The sequence below is a fragment of the Phocoena sinus genome, chromosome 19 (genome assembly GCF_008692025.1).
Source record: "Phocoena sinus isolate mPhoSin1 chromosome 19, mPhoSin1.pri, whole genome shotgun sequence".
Lineage (NCBI taxonomy): Eukaryota > Metazoa > Chordata > Mammalia > Artiodactyla > Phocoenidae > Phocoena > Phocoena sinus.
In genome coordinates, this window is record NC_045781.1 from 30,126,334 (window position 1) to 30,145,822 (window position 19,489).

At 49.3% G+C, this 19,489-nt stretch overlaps 1 protein-coding gene across 22 annotated transcripts in view; it reads left to right on the top strand.

Annotated features, from left to right (window-relative positions):
• SLC6A2 (solute carrier family 6 member 2) overlaps positions 1 to 19,489 on the top strand; it is a 70,457-nt gene that overhangs the window by 41,339 nt on the left and 9,629 nt on the right. For all 22 annotated transcript variants that reach the window (XR_004346963.1, XR_004346962.1, XR_004346959.1 and 19 more), the window contains 5 exons: positions 2,408 to 2,539; positions 3,294 to 3,531; positions 12,280 to 12,418; positions 17,224 to 17,358; positions 19,047 to 19,150. Coding sequence is in view for 3 of the 22 variants with exons in the window: in XM_032613493.1 (XP_032469384.1) it covers positions 2,408 to 2,539; positions 3,294 to 3,531; positions 12,280 to 12,418; positions 17,224 to 17,358; positions 19,047 to 19,150 (748 nt within the window). In the remaining 19 variants the exon portion in view is untranslated. The remainder of the gene's footprint in view (positions 1 to 2,407; positions 2,540 to 3,293; positions 3,532 to 12,279; positions 12,419 to 17,223; positions 17,359 to 19,046; positions 19,151 to 19,489) is intronic.

Here is a 19,489-nt window from a genome sequence, read left to right on the forward strand (position 1 = left end):
CACCCCGACCTCCATCAGCATCACCGGCATTGCTATCAGCAGCGTGAACAGATGTGGGTTCCAGTGCCACACTAGCCCTCTCTGTGTGGGGAAAGAGAAGGGTGGAGATTGAGAGTAGAAATGAGGAGGGGAAGAGAGAGGTTGGCATGTGACCGTTTCAAAGAAGTCCAGCCTGGAGCAGGGGCTGGAGGCTTGGACCAGCCCATGACCAGCAGACCAGCTGGCTCAGCTGGCCCCAGAGTCCCAGTTTCAGATCACCCTCCACCAAGCCTCTATGCAGACTCATGTCCTCCATCGAGGCTGGGATATTCTAGAATCAACAGAATATTTTGGGAATGGCTCTGGAGCTCTGGAGCCAGGCAGACCTGGGCCCAAATCTCAGATCTATCACTGACCAGTTGGGTGAATTTAGACAAGTCACCAAGCCTCAGTTTCCTCCTCTGAAAAATGGGTATAGCAGTTGCCACCTGAGATGGTTTCTGGGTAGGATAAATGGGATCACAGATGTCCAGTGCCCAGTGCCCTGCTTGATACATAGGAGGTACTCATGTTCCAGTGGTTTCTTCCCTACTGCCCACCCTGCTAGTCCATCTCCTGCTTCAGAAGGACTGGGTCTCAGAGCACTGCGGCCAAAACTTCATGCTTTGTCCCTAAGAGCCCTGGGCTTCCTGAGGGGAAGCCCTGGGAGGAAAGTGGAGACTGACAGTCTGAGTAGCTGGGGGAGTTCGACCCTGGGTGCATGTGACTTTGCCACAGTTCTCTGCTAGCCTGGTGCCCCGGTTTCCACATCTGTAAAATGGCGGTAGTAATACTTTTAGGGTTGTTGTGAAGATGGAATGAGATATTGCATGGAACACAGTGCCGGGAACACAGTAGGGAATATTATATTCCTAATATTATCATCGTTACGCATTTCTCGGTTTCTGCATTTTCCTAGTGTGGGCGGGTCAGAGAGTGTTTGGTTTCCAAGGTTACGACATCTCAGCCAAAGGCCAATGGCGGGAGGAGTGTGGATCTGGCCTGGCCACCTCCGGTTGCACCAGGCCAAGGAGCAGCCTAGGCTGACGTGGCAAGTACCCCTGTGAGTCACCTCACGGCGTCACAGCCCGTTAAGCTCACCCCAGGCTACCAGGCGTACTGAGAACTGTCTCTGGAACTCAGACGTGTCTAATTCTACCAGGAATTATCCCAGGGACTTGCTGCTGCCCATTGCCAAGGGTTCCCTGTAGCTTCGGCAGTGTTCTGGGTGGGCATCTTCCCTGGTCAGAGACTTGAGCCTCTGACCTCTTTGATCCGGTGTTTGTTTACCTTCAGCCAGCAGTAACAGAGTGAGCTTGATGGTTGGAAGACATGAATGCGAATCCTGATTCTGTCACTTAGCAACAGTGCAAACAAAACCAATTCGACTCCCTTCTGTGCCTTCAATTTCCCCTGGGGGGAAATAATGACCCTCTCTGATTATTTCTATGAGCTGATGTGCGACTAAGGACAATCCAGTGAGGTCATGTTTGGGAAAACCCGAGGTGACCTTAAACTGATATAGACATGAGCAAAATGAAAACTCAGTCATATGTAACTCTGGGCACTGTCTCTCCCTCTCTGGCCTCAATTGCCTTACCTATAAAAGGAAGGGTTTGGGGTGATTGGCATTCCCCAGAGTTGTGATTCATGAAAGAAAGGGTTCTATGTTGAAATTAATTTGGTAAAGACTGCACCTGATCTTCCTCATAGCCCGTCACAGCTTGTGCTTGTGTATCAAAGGCTAGGAGAATCCTGCAAGAAACAAGCCTATTTAGCTTTTTTTTTTAATTATTTTTTTAAATTTACTTTTGGCTGCTTTGGTTCTTTTGTTGCTGTGCATGGCTTTCTCTAGTTGCAGCAAGTGGGGGCTACTCTTCGTTGCGGTGCGTGGGCTTCTCATTGCGGTGGCTTCTCTTGTGGAGCACGGGCTCCAGGTGCACGGACTTCAGTAGTTGTGGCTTTCAGGCTCTAGAGCACAGGCTCAGTAGCTGTGGCTCATGGGCTTAGTTGCTCCGCGGCATGTGGGATCTTCCCAGACCAGGGCTCAAACCCATGTCCCCTGCATTGGTAGGCAGATTCTTAACCACTGTGCCACCAGGGAAGCCCAAGCCTATTTAGCTTTGATGAACACAGATTTTACTAATTTGAGCACAGACCCTCATTATTATGATTATGATTATGACTACTGCTATAACTATTATTATGTTATGGCTATTTGTATTAATTGCTCTGATTTACCTACCACAAGGCATCCCTTGAGAAGTGGCCGGGTGACATGAATGAGGACCCTCACAGCTCTGGCTGACATGGGTCCACGCACTCTGAGGGGCAGGCCCAAGGCTGAGCAGGGATCTAGGGGCTCACGCTCTGCTTCTGTGTCTTCCAGGTGCCTTTCTGATCCCGTACACCCTGTTCCTCATCATCGCTGGCATGCCCCTGTTCTACATGGAGCTGGCTCTGGGCCAGTACAACCGGGAAGGGGCAGCCACCGTGTGGAAGATCTGCCCGTTTTTCAAAGGTAAAGAAGGAATCAGGGGGAGTCAAAGGTTGTTCTAAAAGACTTCTGTGTGCCCCTGGAGAACCTGCTCCAAAGGTGGGATCTACGGTAGACCAACTCTCTCGAGATTTACAGTTATTGGCAAGGTCAAGCACGTCCACCATTCAAAGTTACATGGAACGCATTGGGGGTGTCAGGAACAGCTTTAGCCTAGAAAGTCTGGAAATCTGGGTTCCTGTCCAGGCTGTACAGCTGAGTAACCAGAGGGAATCTGTTTTCCTGATTGGGAAAAACTCACAGAAGTGTCAGAAGTACCCAGAACACATACCACTACTCTCCCCTCTTGCTCCCATGGCAGACATGATAAATGGATCACGTGCCTTTCCACCGTGGGCAAGGGGCTTCATTCCGCTGGGAGAGAATGTTATCATGCCTCAGTGTTATCCTGCCCAAGGGGTGGGGGGAGCTGGGATACTTATGCTCCAACACCTGACCCGGCTGCTCCCTGGGGCATTAAATGTCCTGGCACTTTCGCCTTGCCTGATGATAAGTGGACAGAAGGGGCTCCAGGGGCAAGAGAGAGCCCTCAGGCAAAGGAATGGGGGGTGGGGCCCTAGGGGATTTAGGGCTCCGACAGTCTGCTACAGAAAAAAAGAGAGGTGTGGCAGGTCGGGTAGTGCAATGGTTTGAGCCAGCTCCCCAGGAGAGGTGGTTCTGAGGAAGCCGCTGCCTGACCCCCTCTGCCCCCGCCTGACCCCCTCTGCCCCCCACCCAGGAGTTGGCTACGCTGTGATCCTCATTGCACTCTACGTTGGCTTCTACTACAATGTCATCATTGCCTGGTCACTCTACTACCTCTTCTCCTCCTTCACCCTTAACCTGCCCTGGACTGACTGTGGCCATGCCTGGAACAGCCCCAACTGCACCGACCCCAAGCTCCTCAACAGCTCCGTGCTGGGCAACCATACCACGTACTCCAAGTACAAGTTCACGCCGGCAGCAGAGTTTTATGAGTAAGTCATCAACCCCTTGTCCTGTTCACACGGGCGCATCGAGACCTGTGCTGGGCAGGACCTGAGCCAAACGCTAAGGAAAACCACAGGAGGGGAGGGGGCCACGTCAGTCACTGTAATGTATACTCAGCAGCCACCACAGGCATGATCCTGGCTAGAAGCCAAGGATACAGCTGTGGACAAAGCTTGAGGAGCTTGTGTTCTGGCGCAGAATGGGGGTGGGGAGACAACACACTAGCAAAAAGGTAAGGAAGCAAGAATGCTGTACAGCGTGAACATGCCCTTCAGGAAATCAAACACATTTTAGGGAGTATAAGTGCTCTTAAGGAACTAAAACCAGTGTTACACAGTGATTGTATAGGGAAAAGGAACTTTAGTGCAGGTGGTCAGGGAGGGCTTCTAGGAGGAGGTGTCGTAAGAACTGATGAAGTCAGCCAGGGGAACACCTAAGGGCTCAGCTGGTAGATGATGGAGCTGCAGCTTGAACCCAAGTCAATCTGATCCTGAAGCTGTCACCTGGTCCACCGTGTGCTGCTGTCTCTCTGGGGCTTCCATGGGTGAAAGTAGCCAGAGTTTGTGAGTGAGATTTAGGAAGTGGGAGGCAGGCCAGTTGTGTACAGCTCAGAGAAATTATTTGGACTATGTGTATGAGAGGCACTGACTGGTGTAGAAGACAGAACATCTTTTAAAAAAAGAAATATTTTATGTTGAAATCATTTTAGAGGTAGAAAAAAGTTGCAAATGTAGTACACAGAGCCCCTGTAGACCCTTCACCCAGTTTCCCCTAATGTTGACACCTTATACAACCATAGTGCAATGATTGAAATCAGAAAATTAACATGGATTAACTAACCTGCTAAAGACTATTTTTGAATTTGTTAGTTTTCCCACTAATGTCATATCCTGGTCCAGGATCCAACCTAGAGTCCCATGTGGCATTTAATTGTCACATCTCCTTAGTCTCCTTCAATCTGTGAGAGTTCTTTAGTCTTTCCTCGAGTGTCATGCCCTTGATGCTTTTGAAGAGCACTGGTCAGTTTTTCTATAAAATAGCCCTCAGTGTGGGTTGGTCATTGTTTTCTCCTGATTAGACTGACTTTGACATTTTTGGCAAGAATAACTTGGAAATGACATTGTGTCCTTCTCGGTGCATCATATCAGGGGGTACAGGATGCCAGTCTCTTATTATTAGGCATGTTGACCTTGATCACTCAGCTAAAGTGCTATCTACCAGCTTCCTCCTGTGCAGAGGTAGCATTATTCTCTGTAATTAGTAAGTGTCTTCTGGGAAGTTACTTTGAGGTTATGCAAATATCTCATTTGTCATCAGACTTTTGCCCACAGTTCTTACCATCCTTCAATGAGTCTTGCAAACAAGGATTATTATTTATAGTGTTGATCTAAAGTGATTTCTAGTCCCATCATTCCCTCTAGATTAATTGAAAAGTCCCTATTTATTCATTTGTTTGTTTACTCATTTATTCATTTCTATCAGTATGGCCTCATTGGTATTTATTTTATTCTGTGGTTTTAACCCATAGCCATCATTATTTATTTTGTTGCTCCCTAGAATCCTCTCAACCTCTACTCCGTCCTTTTAAGTCCTTGAGGTTGGTAATAGTCAACTTGTTTTCAGTCACCTTATTTCAAATGTTTGCATGGTGGTCTCTTCAGAATGTAGCATCTATTGTCTTTATGCTTCAGGCGGGGGTGAGTCCCATTGTAGCAACCCCCTACACAACTGTTAGCAGCTAAGCAGAAAGTCCCTGGTACAAACTGTGGGGCAGGACAAGTAAATCCCACTCAAACCTCACTCTCAAGGTACACATGGTCTGAGTAGTGGTTGGAAAACTTTCCAGTAAAAAATTAGATAGGAAATATTTTGGGCCTTGTGGGCCACGTAGGTCTCTTGCATATTCTTTATTTGATTTTACCCTTTAAAAAGATAGAAACCATCCTTAGCTCACAGGCCATAACTCAGTGGGCCACAGCTGGATTTGGGGGCGGGGCGGGGCGTGGCTTGCGGACTGCTGGTCTGGAGCAGTCCTGCTCAAGAGAACTCTCCGATAGAAATGTCCTATGTCTGCACAGCCCAGTGCAGTAGCTACATGCCACACGTGGTCAGTGAGCAGTTGAAATGTGGCTAGCGTGACTAAGTTGAATTTTTTTGTTTTTTCTTTTTTTTGCGGTACGCGGGCCTCTCACTGCTGTGGCCTCTCCTGTTGCGGAGCACAGGCTCCAGACGCGCAGGCTCAGCGGCCATGGCTCACGGGCCCAGCCGCTCCACGGCATGTGGGATCTTCCCGGACCGGGGCACAAACCCGCGTCCCCTGCATCGGCAGGCGGACTCTCAACCACTGTGCCACCAGGGAAGCCCTGAATTTTTAACTTCATTAATTTTCATTCATTTATGTGTAAATAGCTCGTGGTTACCATATTGGGCAGTGCAGGTCTAGAGGATGGAGAACAAGAATTTACCAACACCAAAACCTTAGGGCCACTCTTCTTTGGTCCTATATATTCCCTAAGCCAAGGACCTTGGAACGAGTTCTGATTATCCAGAGAGTGGGGTTCCTGAGGACCATTTCCACTCCTGCCATCTCGGTGCAGCATGACCAAGGAGCCTTGGTGTGGTTAAAGGTGGCCTCTGGAAAGTCTGCTGCCTCCTGGGGCTCAGAGGAGTCAGGGTTCTCAGGACCCAGGAACTACCCTCAATGAGCCATGGCGGAGAATTTGCTAAGGGTCCTGGACCTGTGTGTCCAGCTACCCCCATCTGTGTTTTCTGCAGACTTCAGCAGGCATGTGCACAATTACATAGATTTGGGAATTTTGTGGGGAGAGGGTCCACAGTTGTCATGGAATTCAAAATCCTTCTACAGCCCCAGACGGATCTGAAGGACTGCTGTTACTTAAAGTAAGCATCTAAGCAACACCATCATCCCTGTCTTTCTCCTCATCACATCAACAGCTAATCACTGACCGTGTGCCTCAAGCTTTCTGCTAACTTCTCTGTATGTGTTATTTCAGTGTAAGCCTCACACCAGCCTGATGAGGTTTCTGTAACTCTTCCCTTCATTGCATATGTGACGCGGCCTCATTTTGCAGATGAATAAATCACTGTAAATCACTGGCCCATGGCCACATGGCTAGTCCTGTGCAGAGCCAAGATTTGGACCCAGACGGTTTGCAGCTACAGGACTCGAAGAGTGAGAGCCCCCTTACACTTTGCCCCCAGGAGCCTCACTCTCCTCACCCTGGCCCCTCCCTTGCCAAGCAGTGAAACTCCAGAGTCCGCAGGCTTAACTTCTGTGTTATATTGGATTCTAGCCATTATAAACGGCTATTATTATTCCAAAATACTGTCATAGTCACAGCTAACATTTATCCAGCTTTGATTATATCCCAGCCATGCATTTGGAAGTGACATTTGAAGTGGGTTTGAATCCAGGAAGTCTGGCTCCAAAGTCCAGGCTCTTAGCCCAGCAATTCTAAACACTGGCTGCTCATTGGAACCACTTGGAGAGCTTTAAAACACACTGATGCCTGGATCCCACACCCAGAGATTCATTTCATTGGTCTGGGTGCAGCCGGTGGGGCGTGGAGATTAGTATTAACAGCTCCTCCAGTGATTCTAATATCCAGCCAAGGTTGAAAGCCCCTGTCTTAGCCACTGCATTCTCCCATCTCAAACAGAATAAGATCCTTAGTGGGCTCAGGCTAACATGCCTACAGTACCATGTCATGGAAAATCTAGGGCCTCCTTTATTCTTCTCCTTAGGGGTGTGGCCTCGGACAATCCCAGAACCCTTAGGGACCTTGCAGGCGGAGGTTTTAGGCCTTCCTAGTTTGTAAGTGTGGTTTGGACTAGGAGATGGTAAAGGATAGTGGAGCTGAGGGTGCTGCATGATACATGTAATTGGTTCCATGCTTTCTCCTTTTTCATACATGTAATTGGTTCCATGCTTTCTCCTTTTTCATCTCATGATAAAGGAAGAAAACATGATCTTTCTTTTTGCTCTTGGCAACCCTCGTCCTTATAAATTAAAATGGGAAATGATAGCCTTGTCTCTAGTCTAGTTATTATTTGATTCCTTCTCTGACGTCTTCATAGCCAGCAGATCTGCCCCAGCCGAAGGGAGAAGTGAGTTGGGTTTTGAAACCCAGGTTGCTTTAATTACAGCCTTAAACTTCCTCCCAGCTTGGCTGTGAGCAGAATAAGGTGGAAGAAGATGACATTCTCTTATGTGGGGCTGAAGGGGCTTGGGGGATGTTGTGGGGAGCAGAATCCAAGGCTTATTTCTACAGCTTTCTGCTCCACAGAGCTCCTATCCCCTCTCCGCCTCCCCCTTCTTTCCCCTCCTCCATCCTTTTAAGTACATCCCCACCCCAAGCTTCACAGCTGCTGTGAGCCAGGCACCAAGCATCTTCTCATATGCAAGTCCCATTTAGTCCTCGCAGTTCATGGAGGTGGGAATTACTCCTATTTTCCAGATAAAAATGTAGTGGTACAGGTTTTAGGGAAGTGGCAGAGCTGGGATCCGAACCCGGGCCGTCTGAGTTAAGGCCCTCACCCCATCCACAGGCCTCTCCCCTGTCTTCTCTTCCATCTCATCAGAGTCTGCAGTGGGGTGTATTCGGGACAGGAGTGCAGGAGTGTCTGTGGGTAGATCAGAGCCCTTCTCATGCATCTCTTTCTCACCCTGAAGCTGCTTTTGTGTGCTTCTCAGTATCTAAGTCATGAGCTGCCTCTGGATTTGTTTTTGCTTTGTTTTGTTTTTTTTACATCTTTATTGGAGTATAATTGCTTTACAATGGTGTGTTAGTTTCTGCTTTATAACAAAGTGAATCAGTTATACATATACATATGTTCCCATATCTCTTCCCTCTTGCGTCTCCCTCGCTCCCACCCTCCCTATCCCACCCCTCTAGGTGGTCACAAAGCACCGAGTTGATCTCCCTGTGCTATGCGGCTGCTTCCCACTAGCTATCTATTTTACGTTTGGTAGTGTATATATGTCCATGCCACTCTCTCACTTTGTTTTTAATGGCCCTTTTATCTAAATGCTTCTGCTTTAAAAGTTACCCCCTCTCAGTCTGGGGACCCATCAGGTAGGACTCCCAGGGCCAACCAACCCTGAAGAGATTAGTTGGTTTTTTTTTGCTTTCCTCGGAGCTTGCTGGCCAATTCTCTTGCCATCTTGTACTTATTTAAGCTGATAGATTGAACATATCATTCAAGGGAACAAAACTTCAATACTCCCCAGGCTCTAGGCCTGAGGCCAAATAGCCCAAGGCTGAAGGGGAAACCCCGAGGCTCTGTAACTTAATCTGTAAAAGGGCACCCTTGGTGAACATGCTCAGGGAATAGAAAACTTCTACCCACTGCGTGTTCCTGGTGGGGAAGAGAACTCTCCCTCCACCCCAACACTAACCCTTTGCACTTAAATGTCAAGTGAGATCTGAGCCCGTTTGGCCTATAGACATCGGAAAGTCTGGACCGTGTACTCCACGATGATTCATTTTCATTAAACTGTTGGAAAACTACAACAAACAACAAAGTTACTTGTACTAATCCCCAAGACTTCGGCCTGTTACGGGAGAGGAGGCTGGATTCACTTTTCTTGGAAATCAGCTCTGGAGTCTGGCTTTTTCACTGATGAAGTATCTAGACAACCACTGCGAGGCTGAAAGTGGACCTCACACACATGTGGGTCACCTGGGCCGGTTAGGAGGCGTTTTGGCCATCTGATTGGATTCTAGAGTCATTTTAGCACGTTTGAGGGCAAGCACAGTTGGTTCAGTGCCTTTTTTTTTTTTTCATGATTTTAACAGTCAAATTGGCCAAATGGTTATTGATACCATTCAATACTTGGCCCGTATGGAAAGAAATGGGAAGAAGCAGGATTAAGAGTCAGATGGGCTCAGTACCTGATTCTGGTTCTCCATATTTTTAGATATGCCCGGCCTCTCTTCTCTTCCAATCTCCTCCCTTCCCTTCGCTCCCCTCCCCTCCCCTCTCCCCTCCCCAACCCCATGCTTCTCCCCCTCCTCCCCTCCCCCTCCTCCCTTCCCTTTTCCTCTCTCCCCCACTCTCCCCCTCCTCCCCCTCCTCCCCTCCCCCTCCTCCCTTCCCTTTTCCTCTCTCTCCCCCTACTCTTCCCCCTCCTCCTCTTTCCCCTCCTTCTCCTCCTTCTTCCTCTCTCTCTCTTTCTCTCTCTCTCCCTCCCTCTCCCACTCTCTCCCTCCTTCTCAGCATAGGAGAGGGACCTCAGCCAGGGCCTCATTTTTGAGCTGAGACTAGCAGGGACAGAAGTTCACCAGGCAGACACATTGGGCCAGGAAGTGTGTTCTAGGCATAAAGGAACAGACAGTTCCAAGGCCCAGAGCAACAAGAGCTTCATATAATTCGGGAATGACAAGTGGCTGGTGGTCGCCAGGAGCCAAAGGCATGGTGTGGTAAGGCATGGGGTGCACTTGGTACAGGACGACTGAGAAAGGCCTCCGATTCTGAAAGGCATATGTTTTTATCCTCTCTACCAGGATTCCACAACGCTGATGCTTTTGACATTTGGGGCTGGATAATTGCGGTGGGAAGGCTGTCCTGTGCATTTTGGACGTTTAGCCTCATCCCGGGCTTCTGCCCACTAGACACCAGTAACACCCCTCTGCCCTCCAGCTGTGACAACCAAAAATGTCTCCAGCTGTTGCCAAGTGTCCAGGGAAAGCAGGGGCAAAATTGCCCCCAGTGAGAACCGCTGTTCTAGGTGATAAGGAGCCTCTGAGGACTTGGGGGCAGAAGAGTGACAAAGTTAGAACACAACTTCAGATGAATCGGATGGTTCTACAGCAGCACAGACTGTAGGTTTAAGGAGGCTGACTGGAGGTAGAGACACTGGGATGGTGGGAGGATGGGGAGGTTTTTACAGTAGTCCTGGAGGAACAGAATATGGGTCTGGCCTGGCATCGGGCCATGAGGACGGGGGTGTTGGGTGAGCTGATTTCCAAGAGCTAGGACAAGGAGGGGCCAGACACAGAGACTGATTGCTCAGGGAAGTTGATGCAGGGTGAGTAGTTTATGTCCACAGCATCCTGCCTGGGGGCAGTGGGGATGAAGGCCGTTCTGGAGATGGGGACACGGGTCTTTGTGGGCCTTGATCAGCCACACAGCTCTGCTCATTCATTCCTGAGCGCTCACTGCAGACTCCTCTGTTTGCCTGTCACCACCCACCTCCCTCTCCCCATCTCGTCCCTACCACACCTGGCCGTCCCTTCTCAACTCACCGGCTCTCCCACAGGCCCGCAGAGAAGACACCAGCCAGCCCCTCAGTGGAGCCCGCCACAGTGACTCCCTTGACTGAGTTTTCTGGGCACTCCTTAGCTTCTTTGCCAATGCTCGCTGCTCCTTAAAGGCTGGGACTCAGTCAGAATGATAGTTACAATGACCATTGGTGCTGAGCATCTCCTGGGTTCTAGGCACTGTCTCACATTCTGCAACGTAAGCCTCACGAGAGCCATTTTACTGAAGAGGAAAAGGGCTCAAGATGGGGAATGTTTGCACCAGCTTTTGTCACCCAGGAGCTCCATGTGGCTGGAGCCATCACCTGCTTGTCCACAGCCTTGTCACCTGCCCCCAGCAGTCCTCTTTCGGTTTTGACTTCTTTCTCACGAAATCAGGTGTGTGAGATTCATCCATACAGAGCTAGTTGCTATATAATATTCCAATTTATGAATATATCATAATTTATGTAGTCTACTGTTTTTGTTTTGTTTTGTTTAATATTTATTTATTTATTGGCTGCATTGGTTCTTAGTTGCAGCACGCGGGATCTTTTGTTGCAGTGCACAGTCTTCTCTCTAGTTGAGGCGCATGGGCTTAGTTGCCCCAAGGCATGTGGGATCTCAGTTCCCCGACCAGAGATCAAACCAGCATCCCCTGCATTGCAAAGCGGATTCTTAACCACTGGACCACCAGGAAAGTCCCTGTAGTCTACTGTTTATAGATATTTATTTTGCAATTTGGGGTTGTTATGAATAATGCTGCTATGAACATTCTAGACCATGTCTTTTGGTGAACATATGTACAATGTTTCTACTGGGCAAACACCCAGGAGTGGAATTGCTAAAGCAGAGGATACACATACCTTTAGTTGGGGTAGATATTCCCAAATAGGAGAAAAGTTTACTCTTATCTCAGTCTCTAGACCAGGGATTCTAAACCTCAGCAACATGGGAATTTTGGAGGCTGTCCTGTGCCTTATAGGATGTTTAGGTTGTCCTGTGCATCATAGGATGTCTCACTTCTCTATCCTCTAGATGTCTCCTACCCAAGTCGTGACAATCAAAGACATCTCCAGACATTGCCAAATGTTCCAGTGTCCACTGCTTTAGACCATGAGTGCTATGAGGGCAGAGACCTTTCCTCTGTTTATTTACCACCATCTCCCTAGGACCTGGCTTGCAGGTGGCACTCAAGAGATATTTGTTATGTTGAAAGCTTCTGTTACCGTTTAAAAAGCAGCCTTGGGTGGGGACATCTCCCCAGATGAGTTGCTGGCCCAGGACAGGGAGGTGCTGAGCACAGGCCATGACTGTGCAGGGCAGGTCCAAGTGATGCAGGGCTGTAGCGGGGGCAGCCGAGGGCCTGTCTCCATCAATGTGCACTTTCGAGGACTGGCCTGTGGTCGAGGCCTTGATCATCCTCCCTGACGACACCATCTTCCCCGGTCCGCTCCCCTCTCCTCCCCGCAGACGTGGCGTCCTGCACCTTCACGAGAGCAGTGGGATTCATGACATCGGCCTGCCCCAGTGGCAGCTCTTGCTCTGTCTGATTGTCGTTGTCATCGTCCTGTTTTTTAGCCTCTGGAAAGGAGTGAAGACATCAGGAAAGGTAATATCTTTGTTTCTCTTTCAGTTGGGAGGTTGGCCTCAAAAAAGATGTTTTTTTCTACCTATAAACAGGTAGTTGGTGAAAAGAAAAGGTGGTGCTAGAAGTACAAAACCTGGGTTTGCACCCCAGCTCTACCACTGGCTTGCTGGAGACTTTAGATGAATCCCCTCCCTTCCCTAAGCCCAGGACTCCCCAGCAGTAGGATAAGGGAGTGCAAGTGGATCAGAGTTCTTCACAATTTCCCACCAAAGCCTCCCTAATAGCAGAGACCAGGTAACGGGACACCCCAAGGGTCTCTGGAAAAAGCCCAAAGCAACCTGTTGACATGTGTTTGATAAATCTTAAATTCTGGACTAAAACTGCATGCAAATATTGCAGCCTTCTCTAGCATATAACCATTTCCTTCTATAAAATTGATTGTTCCCACCTCTGAATTTTTGAATAAATGAGAATGCTCCAGAAGATATCTAGATGAATCCTGGGGCATCCTCTGACACAGTGCGGAGTGCTCGCAAGGGTCTACGTTTCCTGGAGAGAGGAGCACAGGGTTTGATGACCTAGGAGAGCCTGCCAGAGTTGGCATTCTGACTTAGGTGACAATGCCCCCCATAGTCAGCACCTCATGGTGGAGTATACTCAGGTCATGGCCCACATTGATTCTGAGCCTGACGAATACCATGAGAACAACAGCTCCATTTGGACCCTGTGGGTCCATGTGGAGCTTGGCTGTATTAAACAGGCTGTAGCTGGGAAATATTCTGTCCAGTGTTTTGGTTAGCTATCGCCGTGTAACAAAATACCTCAAGATGTAGAGATGTAAAATAACAGCCATTTTATTACCTCTCATGATTCTGTGGGTTGACTGGGCTCAGCAAGGTGGTTCTTCTGCTCCATGTGATATTGCCTGAGCTACATGTCTGGGGGATTGACTGGGCTGGAACCTCCAAGATGGCTAACACTGATGGATGGCAGTTGGTACTGGCTGGGAGCTTAACTGGAGCTGTCAACCAGAGCACCTTGGGTAGTTTCCATACAGCCTCGCCCTGTAGCTTGGGTATGTCACAGCATGATGGCTGAGTTCCAAGAGCATGTTCCAAGCAGACAAGCCCCAATGTACAAGTAGCTCTTCCAGTCTCTGTTTTCATCATGCTTGCTATTGTCCCAATGAACAAGATAAGTCTTGTGGTAAAGCCCAGAGTCAGTGTGGAATACACAGTGTGTATGTTCATTGGGGGTTACAAGGCAACAATAATCAGGTAGGCATGAATTTATGAGAAGCTTCATTAGGCAACTGATTTTGAATTTTTTTAAATTTATTTTATTTATTTATTTTTGTCTGTGTTGTGTCTTCATTGCTGCGCGTGGACTTTCTCTTGTTGTGGCAAGCGGGGGCTACTCTTCCTTGTGGTGCACAGGCTTCTCATTGCAGTGGCGTCTCTTGTTGCGGAGCATGGGCTCTAGGCTCATAGGCTTTAGCAGTTGTGGTATGCGGGCTCAGTAGTTGTGGCTCGCGGGCTCTAGAGCGCAGGCTCAGTAGTTGTGGCGCATGGGCTTAGTTGCTCCACAGCATGTGGGATCTTCCTTGACCAGGGATCAAACCTGTGTCCCCTGCATTGGCAGGCAGATTCTTAACCATGGCACCACTGGGGAAGCCCTAGGCTACTGATTTTGAAAAGTGGGGTGCATCAGGGTTCTCTCTGGTTCTCCTAAAGTCTTGGTTATGCCATAGATAGCAAAGATAGTGACAGGGGACCAGCAGCCAACGGGAATGAAATTTGACAAGAGCCTGAAGTGGAACTTCCTATCAGCGTATTGGAGACATGGTATCTGCCCCAAGGAAGAACCCAAATGAAATGCAGACCAGGGCTTGGAGGAATTCTAAGATAGAGCAAAACCAGGCTAGGACCACAACCATCCCAACACCTGACACATAGTAGGTCTTCAGTAAATATTTATTGACGGAGTAGTGAGGAAAGAAGGGAAGGGAGGAAGAAAGGTAGGTGGGTAAATAAGTTTGGGGAACTTCATTAAGTGTTCTTTTGAATTCAACTCGGCAAACATTTATGGATACCTACTATGTGCCAGGCTTGATGCTAGTACTAGTGATGCAAGAAGAAATAAGACAGATTCAATTGATTGTAGTATTATGTGTGTTATAGCCAGGTAAGTGTAGGTCAATGTTATTATTTTCTTGCGTCTCCGTTCAGAGACATATGTGTGTCCCCCTTTCAATAAACACTAATGATCACAAACTATACACACTATTATAGATCTTGCTTTTTAAAAAACTTAACTTTACCTTGAAAACAATTTTACATCAGGTAGGTTGCACTTTAATTGAGATACAAACTGTGGGTTTTTCAACTGTCATTAAATCAATTTAGTGGGTCACCACAATTTTTCAAAATGAAATCGTCTAGAAAATAACAGCGTGCATTGCACATACTAAAGATAGAGATGTCTTGTGGAATTTTTGCATTTCAGTTATAGCAAGCCATACGTCTCGATAAATAAGGTTTTTCTTACCATGAGTTCCCATGGTCCAAAAACCATAAGATGTTACATTAGTGGAAGAAGGAAAGTCTTCAGACTGAGAGGGTCTGCAAAGACCATGGAGAAGGTGGCATTGGGCTAGGTCAGGTAGAGATGGGGCAGAGGGAAAGGGTTTTCAGCTGCAAGCAAAACTACAGAAGCCCCAGGCCAGCCTTGTCCTGTCTCTCTGGGCCTCTCCTGGGTATCAAAAGCAGGGCTTTCCTGGCCTCTGCAGGCAGCAGAGCTGCAGAAGGTGTATGAGCTTTAATACTGCTGCCGGCCTGGGTGAGGGGCCACCACGGGCTTCTAATATTACACCTCAAGATTAAGTTTCCTGTAGCCATCGCCAAAGGGGTACAGCCTGCCCCACCTTGTTTAGCACTTGGCTGGAGCAGGCCTGAGTTGTCTATGGGGAGACTGATGCTAAAGAGAAAAGGAGGGGAGACTCGCATGCTCCGTTTCTTTGTGCAAAGTCACCTTTGGAGGAGGAGGACTCACGCCCTCCCCTGAGGAGTGTAATGACGAGTGGGGCAGGAGTGTTGCCCTAGGAAGCCCCCTGCAGATGGAAACTTGTCGCCTGAAGTCCCTGCCCACATTTTGCCTCCAGAGCAGGCAAGGACCCCTGCAGTCCATAGGGAGGGGCTTTCTAGAATAAGGAACTTCATGCAGGACATTGCAGTGTCCTGTCTTTCATTGTTTTTATACTCTGGCTCATGAGAAAACCAAGAGCATTGCTTATTTCTTCCCAGACTACGTCTGGAACAGGACACGGATCTTTTCTTAGCAGGCTGCCAAAGCCACAGAGCTGGCCTGAAATGAATTGCAAGTGTTCAAACTTCCTGTCTTGGCCGGTGGAGGCTCTGTTCTTGGGAAGATGGCTCCACAGCTGGCAGCTGGGATATTGGGGGGCGAGGTACAGTCTGAATCCAGGAAAGGGGTTACCGCAGACCACACACTCTGTGACCCTGGCCCACCGACCACCGCAGGGTAGAGGGCGGAGGCCAGTCAGCCCCCAGGGCATCGGGCAAGTGTGCACACAGTGCTACTTGCCGCCCTGGAGTCCTGTCTGCCCACCCCCCACTCATAGGTGTTGGCTGAACCAGCACTTAGAAACTACAAGCCTGTACCAAACGCCTAAGTGTTGAACTGGAAGGTTCTCCAAAGCCATGTACTCCAGCCTGCTTGTACAGATGGGGAGGCTGAGGCCAAGAGAGGGCCAGGGTTTCACAGCCATCTTGGCAGAGCCAGGACTTGAACGTGGGTCTCAAATATGCAGTAGCGTGAGTGATTAAGAACATGGCTTTGTGTCGGTTGATGGGTTGGAGTCGCGGCACCATCATTCACTAATGGGTGACCTCAGGATGAATGATGCTCCCTAAGCTTCAGTGTCCTCACCCCGCAAAATGAGGGCAGTTCATGATCCTGCCCGCCTCCAGGGCAGCTGAGAGGATGGGGTGAGAAGTCCTCACTGCTGGGCTAGCAGATGGAAATTGCTCAATAAATGATCCTCACCTGTCTTTGTCCCCTGCATCCACCTGAGGGAGCTTTTAAAGCATGGAGTGCAAGCCCCATCCCAGACCAATTAAATCAGAAACTCCAAAAATGGAGTCTGAACTTGGACATTTTTGTCTATAACTTCCCCCAGAGTCGTCTAATGTATAGTCAGGGGTGAGAAGGAACAGCGAGGAAGCCTACGCAGCCTTCTCCTCTCCCCGCCTCTCTTCTCTGTTTCTTCATCGTGGGCAGGGTGGGCTGGTGTCTCTTTTCAGTCCGGGGACAGTTTTTTCCCTTATGGGTTTCTGGATGAGGCAGTTTGTCTTTGCCCTAAATCCATCCCAAAATAAAGAGCAGCAGGGATTCTGCTTTCTGCCCAGCCACGTCCCTCCCTGGGTGGTGAGCTTAGGAGGACACGCTTGAATGAAGGTAAACGAGAGGGGGAGAGAAGGGAGGAAGGAGGGCGTAAAGGTGAGGGTGCTAGTTAGTGCAGGAAGCTGGTAGAGCAGGAGGCGCTGGGCACCGAGAGAGTCTGCGTCCTCACTGCCTTTGGCTTCCTTGGCAGCGGTGCCCCCAGGGTGCTGACTTTCTCATTGGGTGCAGCCTTGGTCTGTCCCCTCTGTCCTGGAGTGCCCCAGGCCTGGCCTAGAGGTGGAGCTTTTAGCACGCGTACTGTGTGAAGGAACGTGTGGGGAGGGTGTGACTGGCTCACCCCCCGCCAGCCCCCCACCCCGCTGGCGGCAGAGTCGGGCCCTCACTGCGACCTTGCCCACCGCCAGGTGGTGTGGATCACGGCCACGCTGCCTTACCTCGTGCTGTTTGTACTCCTGGTCCACGGCATCACGCTGCCCGGCGCTTCCAATGGCATCAACGCCTACCTGCACATCGACTTCTACCGTCTGAAAGAGGCCACGGTCAGTGCCCAGTGACCACCCACCCTTGGGCCAGGGTTGGGGAGGGTTCTCGGTGCAGGCAGTGAAAGAAAATCTGGTCCCAGCTCTGCGTAGCCTCGGATGGATCCTTCCCACTCTGGGCTGCAGCTTCTCTACCTGACCAAGGCCAATTTGATTTGCACCTGACAGTCTCCGTGAGCCTGTCCAGCTCTGATGGCTCGGGATCTGTGGTTCTGTTGAGTGGCCTTTGCAGACCCCTCCTTTCAAGGAAAGCAATACCCTGTCCTGGGTTCTTACCTCTGCCCTGTGCCATGGCCCCAGCCTCACCCCAGCCACCCTAGCCCTATTTCTACTCTGGTCTCCAACTCTGGCCTCTGGTACCATCTGTGATGTTGGCATAAGGAGTGGCATCAGCCACAGGGAGACCCAAACCCTGCTGACTCTCCCCTCGCAGCCCCTCCAGCTCACTGTCCTGCCCAGAGGCAGCGATTACAATGAAGGTGGGGTGACTTTGGAGTGGAGTCCAAAGTAGCACAGTGAGGCTGGGAACAGGGACAATCTTAGAGGTTCCTAGTGCCTTGAGCATTTTCAAATCACAGCTGAGATTATTTCCAACCTCCTCCCTCGCGTCTGCCTCAGTGACCACACCTCAATATTTCCCCTCATAATCCCCAAAGACTTCCCCACACTCTACTTGAACCCATAATAATCCTGGCAGGCAAGATCAACATAGGATTAGAACGGATGCCTCCCAGTACACACCTCCCATTGTCCCAGCACAACTCTGTTACAGCCCAGTAACCAAGAGAAAACCCTACTTCCTTAGTAACTGTCAGAAAAATAACAGAGCGTAAGACATGAAACAGCCTTGTAAATTGGGAAGCAAGTCAGAGTTCTATCTGTTCTGCATTGTTTAAATATCCTAAGTCTTTCTGGACAGTAAAAACTCAGCCTGAGTGCCGTCTCAGGGAGCAGATATATCTTCCTCCATCAGATTGCTTCTCTCATTACACCCTTTGCTTACAAAGCAGGGGAAGTCTAGAATAGCACAAGTGGGGAGATGACAGAAGTCTCACAAATCCAAATTGTGGCTTAGTCCTGGTGAGCTAGGTAAAATTATCCCCACTGTACAGATGAGGAAACTGAGATATAGACAGTGAAATTGACCAGGGCAAGACCATGAGGCTGAGAGGCTACAGAGGAGCTCAGATCTCCAGGCTTCCAGCCATGCAGTTTCATCATCCAAAAGATGAAGGAAGTAGACCCGACTGGCCACCAAGGAGTCACCACTGTCTATGGGTTGGTAGAAGCTACTAGGAATCATTACCCCTTTCTGAAGATGTTGTCTCCATAACCGCTGAGATAGTCATAACCCTTTGCCCTTGCCCTATCCACATTCTAGTCTAGAACATTTTGTTTATTCACTTTCTTTGAAAATCAGGATGTCAAATTGAGCCAGTGAGTTCCTCTGGGGTGAGCTCACTCATGACCACCCAAGGCTGGGAGATGCTAGAGAGACCCCAGCCTCTCTCCACAGTGATTTTGTACAGGCTGCTGGAGAGCAGGAGTTGCATGGCTGCCCATCTCTAGTTCAGACCTCATTTCCTCAGGTCTTAGGGCATCCCTGGGACTTCCCAGCCCTTCTGGAGCAGTGAGGTAACCAAATTCTGTGGAAACAGAGGGTGATGGCCTTTATCCGCCCATTTCAGGTATGGATTGACGCTGCAACTCAGATATTTTTTTCCTTGGGCGCTGGATTTGGTGTCTTGATTGCATTTGCTAGTTACAACAAATTTGACAACAACTGCTATAGGTAAGATCCTCCCTGGGGCTCTGGAAAGCTCTAAATCCTGGGAATCAACCCTTGCAGGGATGGGAGAGAGGGCTCTGGTCTGGGACAAGTCAAATTTTCCGCTTGGGTTTCTTTCCCCATGAAATGAAGCAGAGTAGACCATCCTGGATGTTCTGTGAACGCCAACATGGCCTATGGGGGTCCTGATGAACATATGTCAGTTCAGGACACCTCCCAAATAGATGCAGGGTGAGGAGCTGGCAAAGTTGAGGCCACTGACACTGGGATATCATGAGGGTGGGTAGCTGGGACAGAGGGGCACTGTGTGGCTTTCAGAGCAGCCAGCACTGCCTGTCTGTC